This window comes from Oreochromis aureus, linkage group 3 (assembly GCF_013358895.1).
Source record: "Oreochromis aureus strain Israel breed Guangdong linkage group 3, ZZ_aureus, whole genome shotgun sequence".
Taxonomy (NCBI): domain Eukaryota; kingdom Metazoa; phylum Chordata; class Actinopteri; order Cichliformes; family Cichlidae; genus Oreochromis; species Oreochromis aureus.
The window spans coordinates 35,984,916-35,997,690 of NC_052944.1; the positions used below are offsets into that span (position 1 = coordinate 35,984,916).

General features: G+C 37.2%; 1 protein-coding gene across 1 annotated transcript; it reads right to left on the minus strand.

Annotated features, from left to right (window-relative positions):
- Positions 1-1,014: 1,014 nt before the first annotated feature.
- Positions 1,015-7,491, minus strand: LOC116316499 (chymotrypsin-like protease CTRL-1). The gene is made up of 6 exons (XM_039599989.1): positions 7,423-7,491; positions 6,140-6,160; positions 5,774-5,945; positions 4,021-4,283; positions 3,779-3,931; positions 1,015-2,074 (listed from the first exon to the last, which is right to left on the minus strand). Exons 1-6 carry the CDS (start codon positions 7,478-7,480, stop codon positions 1,944-1,946), a joined length of 798 nt encoding a protein of 265 aa, XP_039455923.1. The 5' UTR covers positions 7,481-7,491; the 3' UTR covers positions 1,015-1,943.
- Positions 7,492-12,775: the final 5,284 nt, after the last annotated feature.

A 12,775-nucleotide genomic window follows, 5' to 3' on the forward strand; every position in this document is an offset into this window, starting at 1 on the left:
CGCCAAAGTGTATTGTCAGTCCATTTAAAAAACTCTGTGCTTTTCCTCGACATTTTGCTGCGACGTTTCAAAGAACTGGAAAGTAAATAAACGGAAGACAGAAATGAGGCAGGGGTCGGATCATCTTATTTTACATGCATGCCCAGTACTGGAACTTTTGCATTCTAGGTCGTGTCCGTGTGGATGAACAACTCTTTGAAAATGATTGAAAACAATAGTGTGGATGTGGAGTGTATTTAGGCGAAAAGGCAGTTTTCAAATTTATCCAGATTAGTGTAGCTGTAGCCTGTGAGGGAGAGAGGTAAATGAAAGAGGTGAGAGTGAGAAATGTTGGAAACACACAGAAAGATTTGAGGACCATGACTGAGTGAAATCCAGAGCACAGCAGCAAAACAGATTTCAGGCCTAAGCAGGAGAGCAGAGTATGGAGAGAAATTTCAGTAAGGAGAGATCATTAGGAGCTGAACATGATTCATTTATCTTCAGAATTCAATTTGAGGTATTTGGTGCTTAGACTCCGAGGGCCATTCAAAGCTGAATGGAATCCCAGTGGTGATAGGGATTAGAGTAGGGCCCCCTGGAGTCTAGATGCTGGTGGAGGAGATGGAGGCTTGAATGAAACCTGAGTGATGAAGGAGAGGCAGTGATGGGGAGGAGGTGGACTGCACAAAGGTGTCTGCAAGGAAGAATGATAGATGCGCAGTGAGTACGCAGAGTGAAGGCTGATTGACCTGTGAAGGCCAGCAGAAACATGATTGGACTGGACCAGTTATGTCACAATCAGCTTGACAAGGTGGGAAAGTGGAAGTGATGTAAAACTTAGATTAGCCGCAAACACCTGGGAAGCAGACTGATGTGTGACTACAGATTGCGAATAAGGTTCATTAGAAATGCGTATGATATGATACACAAACATACAATGTGTGCACTTTAGTTAGTTTATGGTTTGTGAGAGTTTGTTCCTGTTGTCTGCAAGTGTATAAATTTAAAACAAAATAATACATGACAATCAAATCTTCTTCTTTAAAATGATACATGTTTTAATAACGAAAAATATTTGGACCCCACAAATCCCTCACCACAACAAGATTTGAGAAGATTTTCATCAGATTGTATCAGAAATGACCAAAAGTCCTGGTGTATAACAACTTTTTTAAAAATCAGTTCACTTTCCAGAATTATTAAAAAAGGGGTTTGATTTGTTAATAAAAATGACAAACTTAGCAATCCCTTTCTTAGTCCTCAGTTTGTCCAACATGTAGTCAAAATTTAAAAATGATTAGAAATTAAGTAAACAAATTGGTTGAAAGAAATGATAGCAAATCACTATATTTAGGAAACTGGAAAGAAGAAAAGAACTTTTTTTCTGCTATCTGTTTCATTTAGTTTGCATCTATTAATCATTTAATGTAGAAGAAAGCACCATACTTTTGTTTTTTAACTGTTCACATCTTTTAGAATAAATGCACTTTTAAAGTTAGTCAGAGTTGTAAAATTTTATGAAACCTTGGGTAAAGTAATAGTATTTCAAGCTTGTATTTGTGTACATGATGTGAGTAAATGTGCTGAATTATATTCCACTTCCACCAAACAGATGGAGCAACACAACAAGAACACAGAGAGAGGTAAAGTGAGTGAAATGGGTCAGATTTTCACCATTGTTACGTGTAGGAATGACAGTGGTGTTAAAACGGGTAGGGACAGTGGTGTTTAAAGGGGTAGGGACAGTGGTGTTAAAAGGGGTAGAGACAGTGGTGTTTAAAGGGGTAGAGATGGTGGTGTTTAAAGGGGTAGAGACAGTGGTGTTTAAAGGGGTAGAGACAGTGGTGTTAAAAGGTGCAGGGATGGTTGTAGATGGTGATGTTAGGCAGGTGAAGTTTGAGTCACTGTCAGCTCCTGGGGAGGTGAAGGTAACAAAACCAGGTGGTGTCCCTGTGACGGTGTCACTGATCCATTTCTGGTATTGGGACACACGAGTGTAGACTAATAGTCCACCACAATAACCATAACTCGTAATTCCACTCTGAACCCAGATTGATCCTTTCTTCACCATGAGTGGTTCTCCTTGATCTCCCTGTGAAAAGAAATTCATAAAAATTGTGAAGACAGGTCAGTAACATTCAGAAGAGGATCTGTCTCAGTAATATCTATCCTGCTGAAGCAATATGCAAGGCAGATCCGAATTGTTATTGGAGTTAACTAAAGAGACTTTTTTTTTTAGTTTCCTTTTTGAATATCTAGTAGAGCTTTTCTTCTTCTAAGAATAGGGGATGTTTTTGTGATGTAAGTTAAGGAGTCATACATATTTCTGTAAACTGTGAAACTGTGCCAACTATGTATAATGATTGATATTTTACAATGCTTGATAATGAAAAACTGTAAAAAAAAAAAAAGACTAATTATTATTTAAAAACATTTACATTAAAATGTAAAAGGGAGAAAGATTACATGTAAAAATAAAATTTTTATCATACAATGTTCTTAAATAAGAAATAATTTCTTTTAAAATCCCTTTAGCAGGTTTGTACATTAATTTTAATACATTTTATTTGAAAGCGCCTTTCAAAACACTCAAGGACACTGTACACAGTAGAGTAAAAAGCAAGATAAAAGCAAGGAGTTTACACAATCATAAAAGCATAAGACATAAACAAATTTAAAATAGTCGAATGGAGAGGTTATGTGGGATAAGCTATTTTGAACAAGTGGGTTTTGAGTTGGGACTTAAAGAGAGAGAAGGTAGAGATATTTCTTAAATCAGGAGGTAGGGAATTCCAGAGTCGTGGAGCAGAGCAGCTGAAAGCCCTGCTCCCCATGGTGACAAGACGGGGGGAGGGGACGGAGAGTGAAAGGGAAGAAGAAGATCTGAGACAACGAGATGGGGCGGTGATGTTAACCAGATCAGAGAGATATGGAGGAGAGAGATGATGAATAGCTTTAAATGTGTACAAGAGTATTTTGAAATTGATACGATATTTGACCGGGAGCCAATGAAGCTGCTGCAGGACAGGAGTGATGTGGTGGACAGAAGGGGTCCTGGTGATGATACGGGCAGCAGAATTCTGGATGCGTTGAAGCTTGTGGATGGATTTTTGAGTAAGACCAAAAAGAAGTGAATTACAATAATCAATCCGGGAAGTAACAAGGCTATGGACAAGAATGGCAGTGGCATGTGGGGTGAAAAAAGGACGGAGACGATTAATGTTGCGCAATTGAAAATATGCAGACCGAGTGACATTATTAATGTGTGAATTGAAAGATAGAGTACTGTCGAGGATGACACCCAAACTTTTCATGAAACGAAGAAACGAAGACCGGCAAGTTATTGATAGTAATAGAGAAACTGTTGGTTCTGGATAATGTTGATTTAGTGACTACCAAGAGGAGCTCGGATTTATTACTATTGAGTTTGAGAAAATTAGAAGAGAACCATGAATTTAGTTCAGCTAAGCAGAGGGTGAGGGAGGATGGGGGAAGAGCAGAATCAGGTTTAGTGGACAGATAAAGCTGGGTGTCATCAGCATAACAGTGAAAATGGATATTGTATTTACGGAGAATGTGTCCAAGTGGTAGAAGGTAGATAATGAAATTATCATTAGTTACATGATGTAACTGAAAGAATTTTTAAAGAATGATTTTAAGGAATTTATTTACCCAAATATTAGTAAAACCTCACCACTGGAGTGTAGGATGGCAATAACTGTACAATGCTGATCACTGACACAAAAACAGAGAAACAATAAACCAAAGTGCAACTCAAAGTAAACCATTACTTTACATGGACCCTTCCATCCAACTTTGGGCCTAGTGCAGGTAACGTTCTCTGTAATCTTCGAGAGCCAGTAGTTGTAGTCTCCAAAGTAGCATCTACACTCATTGTTTCCCAATATGGGCACATTAACTTCCTGCAGGATGTTGGAAAATTGCTGATCTAATTGGAAATAAAAAGGTAAAATCTTTTTAACAAATCCATCATCACTGTTGTTAAATTAATAAATAAATAAGTATTTTGTAACTTACTATCATCATAACCAAAACCGATGACCCAGCTGCTGGTCCCATTGTAGAAAGTGCTGTTTCCTGAGGCTAAGCAGATCGGCTGAATGTAGTCTGTGAAAATCACAGGAGCTGACAGCTTCAGAAGACAAATGTTATTATCGTATAGCCAGTTGTATGAAAATGCAGGATGGCAGACGATGTTTTCCACTTTCTGAGTCAGCTCATTTGGATTTGAACCTGACTGGTTGTAGCGTCCCAGATGAACCACAGTGTTGTAACTTGAACTTGACATACACAGGAAAAAAAATGGCTTTTAGAGATGATAATAATAATAATAATAATAATACACTAATAATACCTCACTACGGCAGACACTTGCTTGTCAAATTTAAACGAGCTATCCAGTAATATGCCCAAATTACTGGCATAATCAGAAGGGGAGCTAGCAAAAGGCATCAGAGCAGCACACAATTGGTCGCGGGGGATTTTACTATCGAACACCACGATCTCCGTTTTCTTTTCGTTCAGGACAAGAGAATTACTCCTGAACCAGTCTTTAAGCCCACGCATGCATTCACAAAAATAGTGAAAAGACATAGCAAGATCGTCAGTAATCTCAAAATAAATCTGTATATCATCAGCATAGCAATGAAAGGCAATATTATACTTCTCAAAAATTGCTTCAAGAGGGAGCAGATATAGTGAGAAGAGAATAGGGGCTAATACAGATCCTTGAGGCACACCACAGCGTACAGGTACCGAGGAAGATGAGAAGTTGCCCAAATTAACCGAGATTGACCTGTCAGCAAGATAAGATTTAAACCAGTTAAGGGCAGTGCCTCTTATACCCACAGTATGCTCAAGTCTTAGTAGAAGAATGTTATGATCCACCATATCAAAAGCAGAGGAAAGGTCCAATAAAACCAGGACCACAGAGCGTCCAGAATCAGTGCTTACAAGAAGGTCATTGAGAACTCTAAGCAAGGCCATTTCAGTGCTGTGCCGTGGCTTAAAGGCAGACTGAAATTTGTGTGCAATGTTGTTCGCATCTAAATACGCCTGAAGCTGAGAAAGAACTAGTCGCTCCAGGATCTTGGACAGAAACAGAAGCTTAGAGATTGATCTATAGTTCAAAAGATCATAACAATCAAGATTCGGTTTTTTTTTTCAGAATAGGCTGGACTACAGCATGCTTAAAGGCCAGTGGGACAGATCCAGAGAGTAGAGAAAAATTCATTAAGAATAGAATGCTCATGATGATAAATGTATTATTCACTTAAATGAATTTTCTTTATGTAGCAACAAATCACAGCAACAGTCGTCTCAATGTGTTTAATATTGTAAAGTGAAGGATGCTTCAAATTTTTTAATCGAACGCTTCATCAATAAACAATCAGATATGTCACAGTTTTTCATTCACCATGTTAGACTGTGATCTTGCTGTTATACCTGCCTGAGATCTGATCTGACATAGACAAACTGCTTCCACATATTGTTTGACTGATCTGATTACAGCACATTTTTTATTTTACATGATATACTAGCTCTTAATAGGGTCTGTTACTTGCAGTAGCTATACCCTCAGCATCCACGTCTTTAGTATTGTGTAGAAAAACAATTCAAAAACCTTTTGACTGTTTTCAGGAAAGAAGTTTAAAAAAATATTTGTTTTTTTAATTGTAAACAGTATATGTCGTGCACTACACATCACATTTAGAAATCATCATTATTTTACCAAAAATGTAAACTTTGAAAATGTTTGAAAGTGACTCACGATGGTAAGCACCGAGCAGCTGTCAGGACCCACTGGTTGGTGATTAGGGAACCTCCACACTGAATATATCCATAAGGTCCATAATTTACTACAATGGCATGCCAAGGCCAACTTCCTGGTGTTGCATCTTGTCCGCCGAAGATTCTGCTGTTTTTAACAGCTCTGCCACAGGCTGACAGAAGTAGACAACAGTTAAACAGTGAGTGCACTGATCAGCCACAACATTAAAACCACTCAGAGGTGACCGATAATGTTGATCATCTCTGACAGATACTAACTTACTGTATCTAGCTATATGCCGACTACTTCAGTTTATAGCTTTCATTTATTTATTTATTTATTTTTCATTTACGTTCACTTACTTACCAGGCTGTTGTGACTGACAACCTAAAAAATGAGAAGATTAAGATAAACATATTAAACAAAACAGCAGGTGATGATTTGCATCGCTGAGAAAGAAAATACTTCAAATTAGTTTCACTAATTTCTTGCAACTGAAAAAACGATACAAATACAGCCAGATGGCCGCCTCATTCCTGACAGGACCATGGCAGATACTTGGTGGATTGATGACAGATTTTCAGCTCTGCACTGACAAATTGGCACTGCAAGGTTTTTTTAAGTCAAAAATGAAAATCAAACGTAAAAGCAAATTAAGCAAAGTATGTTAGATGTGATACAAAAACGCAAGTCAGACAGAGAGCACCATGACAGCACAACAATGTGCGTGCTTCGGCATATTGCTATAATGAAATACGCAAGAAATACATTAGCCTCAGCTATAAATTTTTTTAGGCCTCAGTGAAATGCTACTGTAGTGCAGGAGAGGGAAAGCTTTGGTACTGTCGTTGCATCTACTAAAGAGAAACGCGCAAATGGAGCAACAAAATGCTGCTATAGCTGTTAACCAGGAAGCTCTGGCACTGTGCATAAAACTAATGATAATTCTCTGCATTTACACTTTCCAAATAAATTAAGAGTCATAGTGGTACCTTTGCAATTTATTTTAACACTCTGGCTCAAAAATTTAGTGGTGTGAGAGGGACAGTCCAAATCCAACAACTGGTACATGTACCGCAGTATTTATTTATTTAGTTATAGGTGGAAAGACTCCATGTGATGACAGGCAGGAGAGAATTAACATTTGTATTTCAACCTGGTCTTAATGAGTGACTATGCAAACAACACTCCCAGTTTTACTTTTTAAACCACACAATTTATATTTTTGACCTGAAAGTAGGGAACAAACTACAGAAAAATTATGGGAAACTGCAGGAAACTGCTGGACAATAACTATTCCAAGAATCATTGACAAAGTATGTACATAACACTGTTATGTAAACAAACTGTGTTTATATAAACTTGGATTTCTAGAGATTTGAAGGAATGAAATCATTGCTCGCAAATCTACCCTTTCTCAGTATCCAGTCCAAAAACAATATTATTACTATTATGAATGTGTAAAATATCAAAAATATATAACAATATTATAATATATATGACAATACATGATACCATCCATTAATCCATTAATTTCCAGTGGGTTTTCAGGTAATTTTTATACCTCTACTTCCTCAAATACTTCTTCAACTTAGGAAAACTCAGAAATAACAAAATTATTTAAAGAAAAATAAAGCTTTCTTTCTCACCTCTCCATGAGAGAATAGTCATCACAGCAATACAGCACAAAAACTGATGGAGAGCCATTGTTAACTGAATCTCTGTCATGGTATAATTACATTAAAGTACCTGAAGATTATTCTCAGCTCCACCCAGAGCTCCACCCTGTCACTGTCGCATTACCTTTCCAAAAAAAGTCAGGCAAGTGGTAATGAAATTTTGCTTGAGCAAGGGATAAATAAGCTATTTTTCAAATTATCCTTATCCCTTATATTTGGCTGCTTTTTTTGTAATTCTAAGGGATAAAGGCACACCCTAGGTTTTCACATGATTGCAACCATCAATCAACATCACTGCTAAAGATATGAGTAATACATCGATATTCTGCTGCAATCAACCTCACCTGATTCTTATCACAGCCACATTCTGTTAATTACTTTAAATTCACACAACTCAACTTTTCTGTGTTGAATTGTTTGCATTTTAAAACTTTCTGGTAAACAATCTTCTTCACTTTGTGTTGTACTTCTCTGACACAATTTTATTTATCTGTCTAGTGCTGAAGCACCCCCAAAATGAATCAAAGCACCCCCAAACATTTCTTACTTTTTTGACAATATTTGCTGTTTGTGTGACACACTACTAAAAATATAAAAACCATACAGTACTTGGTTGAGACGTAATAGTTTAACAACGAAAGTATAGATATCTCGTTGAAACATTTTGACCCGCTTTAACAACATTCCAACATAACATTATTATTGATTGGGGAGAATAAATTTAATTATATATTTTTATGTGGTTCAGCGACGACTCTAAAACCTCAGCCAATAATAAGTAGGCCAACTTTTGGATCATCTAGTTGTCTGTATGACTGCCGCAGTACATTCACCACATTTGCACACTATCAGAAAGTGCCAAACAGCCCTGGTGGAGTGAGGAGCTGTAAAGAGAAGCAGAGTGCTCAGTTTATATTCTAAAAATGTTTTCAGCGAGCTTGTTTCAAAGATTCTGTACAGCAGCTTTAAATGTTTTCCAAAAGCACACATACACTTATCAGTGTTTCTTTAACTTTTCACAGTGTGTGCCACCTGAGAAAATGTCAAGCTCTCCCAAGTACCACTATGAAAGCATGAAACTCATAAATCTTACAACAAAAAATTCCAATCTGTTTCTAAAATGAAAAGTCACATTGGTTAAAATAAAATAAAAACTCTGCAGAGCCATACATTGTATACATTGTACCATAGGCAGAGTTGCCTCCATTTTTATAATTCTTTTATCATTATTTTGTACATTTGTAGATTTCAAGGATTCTTCTGTTTTTGTAGTGTATTTTTATGTATCTGTACTATATTATACACACACATTAAAAGTGAATCTCTGTCCAAAAATGCACTCAGTTTAGTTTTTACTCACTATGAGCATCATTCATTATTCTCCCCCAGTAATTAAAGTTAGGATTTGTATTTTTTTATTCCAATCCATTCTTCTTTTGCAACATTTAAATAACCTTTATCAGATTTGATGGTTTTGTTACAGACTTTTCAAAATTTGGGGATTAAATTGTGTTAAAATGTACAAAACAGTGATGCCATGTTTTATCACGAGGACCCAGGCACAGAGAGACTTGATGAATTGACTTGAATCTTATGATTTAATAAAGAAATTTGCAGACTTGCACAAAGATGGTAAAATTATGATGACTGATAACAGAGACAATGACAACAGATGACGAGGACAGGGAGGAACAGGGGTTTAAATAAACCAAGGAGACAGTCAGAGGGAACTCGGGACAACTGGAGACATTTAAGGATGCAGGAACTGAAAGAGACAGGGAAGAAGTCTCAAACTCCGATGAGTAAAGTTTCTTGCCTGGCTGGTCAGCTCTCTCTCTCAGCACCCCCAAATCTCTGATCCTAGAATCGCCCCTGATGTCAGTAAGTTTGATCTGCTGAAAGGCTATTGGCAGGTTCCTCTGTCAAAAAGAGAACAGAAAGGGCAAACATTTATTAGTCCATCAGGGCTGTATTCTTACGAAGTGGTGCTGTTTGGCTTGAGGAATAAAAACTTGGTGACCTACAGTGACTCTTGGGTTTCTCATATACAGAGAGTTAGGGCACTGTTTGATCGTTTGACAGGGCAACTGTGACTCACCTGGGTCGAGTGGTTGGGCAAGAGTGTGTCCCTCTGGTCCACGTTAAAGTGATAGCAGTTGAGCATTTTCCATGAGCTTTCTGAGGCAGCTTTCTGCTGGTAACAAAGTATCTGTTTTTAACTGTACAGGCTGTATGGAGTTAAAAATGGATTCCTTGCTAAGTTGCCTGTTATGTGTAGTTCCCACCCTGGTTAATTCCCTGGACTTAAGTTTTTAGATGGAAATATAGTGGCTAGTCACCATATCGGCCCTTTTTTAACATTCAGAGTCCTGATACATATTGTGCTTGAAAGGCTTTCAGAATCAGTCAGAATCAGCATACTTTATTAATCCCTAAGGAAATTATGTGGGTTACAGTCTGTTTCTGTTACAGTAACAATAACAGAAACAAACTAGGCTATTTAACAGTACAGTATGTTATAGATTTAAGAAATAACACAATGTGTACAAATCACTCAATAATAAATATCAAGGATTGACAGCAGTGATAATAAATAAATATCAAGAATAGTGAAGTTAACTGTCCAAAAGTGTCCAGAGTTTGAAATGTAAAACATTTATTCTGTTAAAAGAAAAATTTTCACTTTCTATTGAGCTTCTCTGAAACATTACTTTTCCTGGAGATATCAGGTCAATATCAGGTTAAAAAAAACAGGTCTAACAACAATTGCAACATCCTCCTACTGTTTGTTTTCAATTTCACCACAGTTTGTTTGGAACATTGACCCACAAAAACACAGATACAAGTGAAAATGAAGGTTAACAAGAAATGTCAAGAAGTCATTCTAGCTACCTCTGACTGGTATCAATGATGAAAAAAGAGCTTCTGGACCTGCTGCTGCATTACAACAAAGTATTGCAATAAAACATTGTGCCATAATAGATTACATAAAATTACCTAATGTCTAAATGACAATTTTTAAGATTCACAGTAGGCCTATAACTTTCACAATATTATAATGAGCAAGTTAACAACAATATCATAATATATCAGTTTTAAAATATTATTTGTCACACCCAAAAGAGTTATCTTCTTCACAGTTTGAAGATTTTATTTTTAATATTTTACTTTTTACTTTCAATCCAATCAAGATTTTTGGATTCAGTGTTACATTTCTTTTGCAGAGGTCACACACATGCTTCTTGGAATAGTTATTGTCCAGCAGTTTATATAAACACAGTTTGTTTACATAACAGTGTTATGTACATACTTTGTCAATGATTCTTGGAATAGTTATTGTCCAGATTAAGTTTAACAGGAAGAGCAACATTTCCACTGGGAAACAGTAAATTCACATTTTGAGTTGGCACTGCTGCCTCACAGCAAGAAGGTCTTGAGTTCAAATCCACTTACTGGCTGGGGCCTTTCTATGGAGTTTGTGTGGGTGCTCCAGGTTCTCCAGTTTCCTCCCACAGTCTAAACACATACAGTTAGTGGGGTTAGGTTAGCTGCCCATAGCTGGTGAATGTAGCACATAGGTGGAAAAGGTTTGATTGTTTGTACAAGCCCTGACTGGTGACCTGACGAAGGTGTTCTCTGCCTTCTGTGGTAGCTAGGATAGGCTCTAAAGGCCAGATGACCGCGGTAAACTGAATTGGATGGCCCTGTTTTAAAATGCAAATGTATTTTTTGTCTCAGTCTCAGATTAACACACCCTTGCCCTCCAGCATTATCAGCGGTAACCACTCAACAGCAACATTTTACCCCATTAGTGTAAAACATAGGCTATATTAGCTTTGCGTTGTCCCCACCTGATGACAGTGATATAGTATGATGCGATTCCATATAATTTATTCAACCTGGTTCTATGTGCCCCCTTTTTTAACTTTGAGCACCAGCCCCTTCAAACATCTCTGCATGGCCCTGAACATAAACATCTCATAATGATTAAAATAAAACAAAAACTAAAAAACTTTTTTCTGATATGTCTGTTTTAAACAAAATAAATGCTTTTTTTTTTTCAAACAAACAATTCAGCTGATAAATAGCAGCAAAAGACAAACAAAACTGTATATTTTTCAATTTAATAGGGATGTAACAAACTTAACATTAAACATTGGTTTATGAAGTTTCATCTTCAAACTTCATCTGTCCTGTGGTTCTTGCAGTTTCAAAATCACACTGTACAGTCATATGTAAGCTTTCACCAAAATTTTATCGTGTTGTAATATGTGTGGTCGAACTCAAACGCATAACTTTGTTGTGCAAGTGATTTTATTTACAATGATGTTGAATTGTGCTATATGAAAAGTCTTTTGGTTTTTCACAGCTCAAGAGTCTTTTATTTATAAAATCCAACAAGGGGTTTGATTCCAAGCATCCAGGCTTTCCAGAGCTCCAGTGTTTCCACAAACAAATATCCTTAATAGAGGTAAGGACAATTAAAAATCTTGATGACATTAGAAATCTTCTCATGAAGACGCCAAAGAGAAAACCACCACTGTTAGACAAGACCCAGGTGAAAACTAGGGCTGGGAAGCCCTAAACAGACACCGTGTTGAGCTTCTGAGGCTCAGGCTACATCCACACTAGCCCGGATAGATTTGAAAATGGTGTTTTCATCTGAAAACGCTCCACGTCTACACCAGCAGTTTCAGTCGTTTTCACAGAGTTCCGTGTCCACATTGAAGCGGCCGAAAACGCTTAGGTTCTGCGCATGCGTGAAACGCAAGAAGCTTGACCTGCCTCATTTCTGTCTGCCGATTATTTACTTTCCGCCTCTTTGAAATGTTGTGGAAAAATGTTGAAGAAAAGCACCATGTTTTTTAAATGGACTAACAATGCTCTACAAAGAGCAGAGGGTGGGAACAGTCACCCTTGCTGTGTCATAAAGAGAATTAAATGATCAATTTTGACATTTGAAGAGTGTGGATGGGTTGGTTGTTTACATCACTCAACACAAGCAGAACTGCATTACAAAATCAGAAGACACATCATCCACATTCAGAAGCACATCTCTTTATAGTTACTGTTACAGAACAGGCAAATGCTCAGCATTCAAACTACAGGTGAACAATAGTCAAAGGTTTCCCCCGTTATGTCAATGTCAGCTAAAGTACACACCTACACAGAATGTCAACAAACCGTGAAAAAAAGCCAGAAAAAAATAAATGAATGATTGCTTGTAAGGGTCTCTATATATTAGTATTTACGAAGGGTATGTTGTGACTTACCTTCAAAATGACAGTGGTCACTCGCTATAACATGGTTCACCTTTCACGGC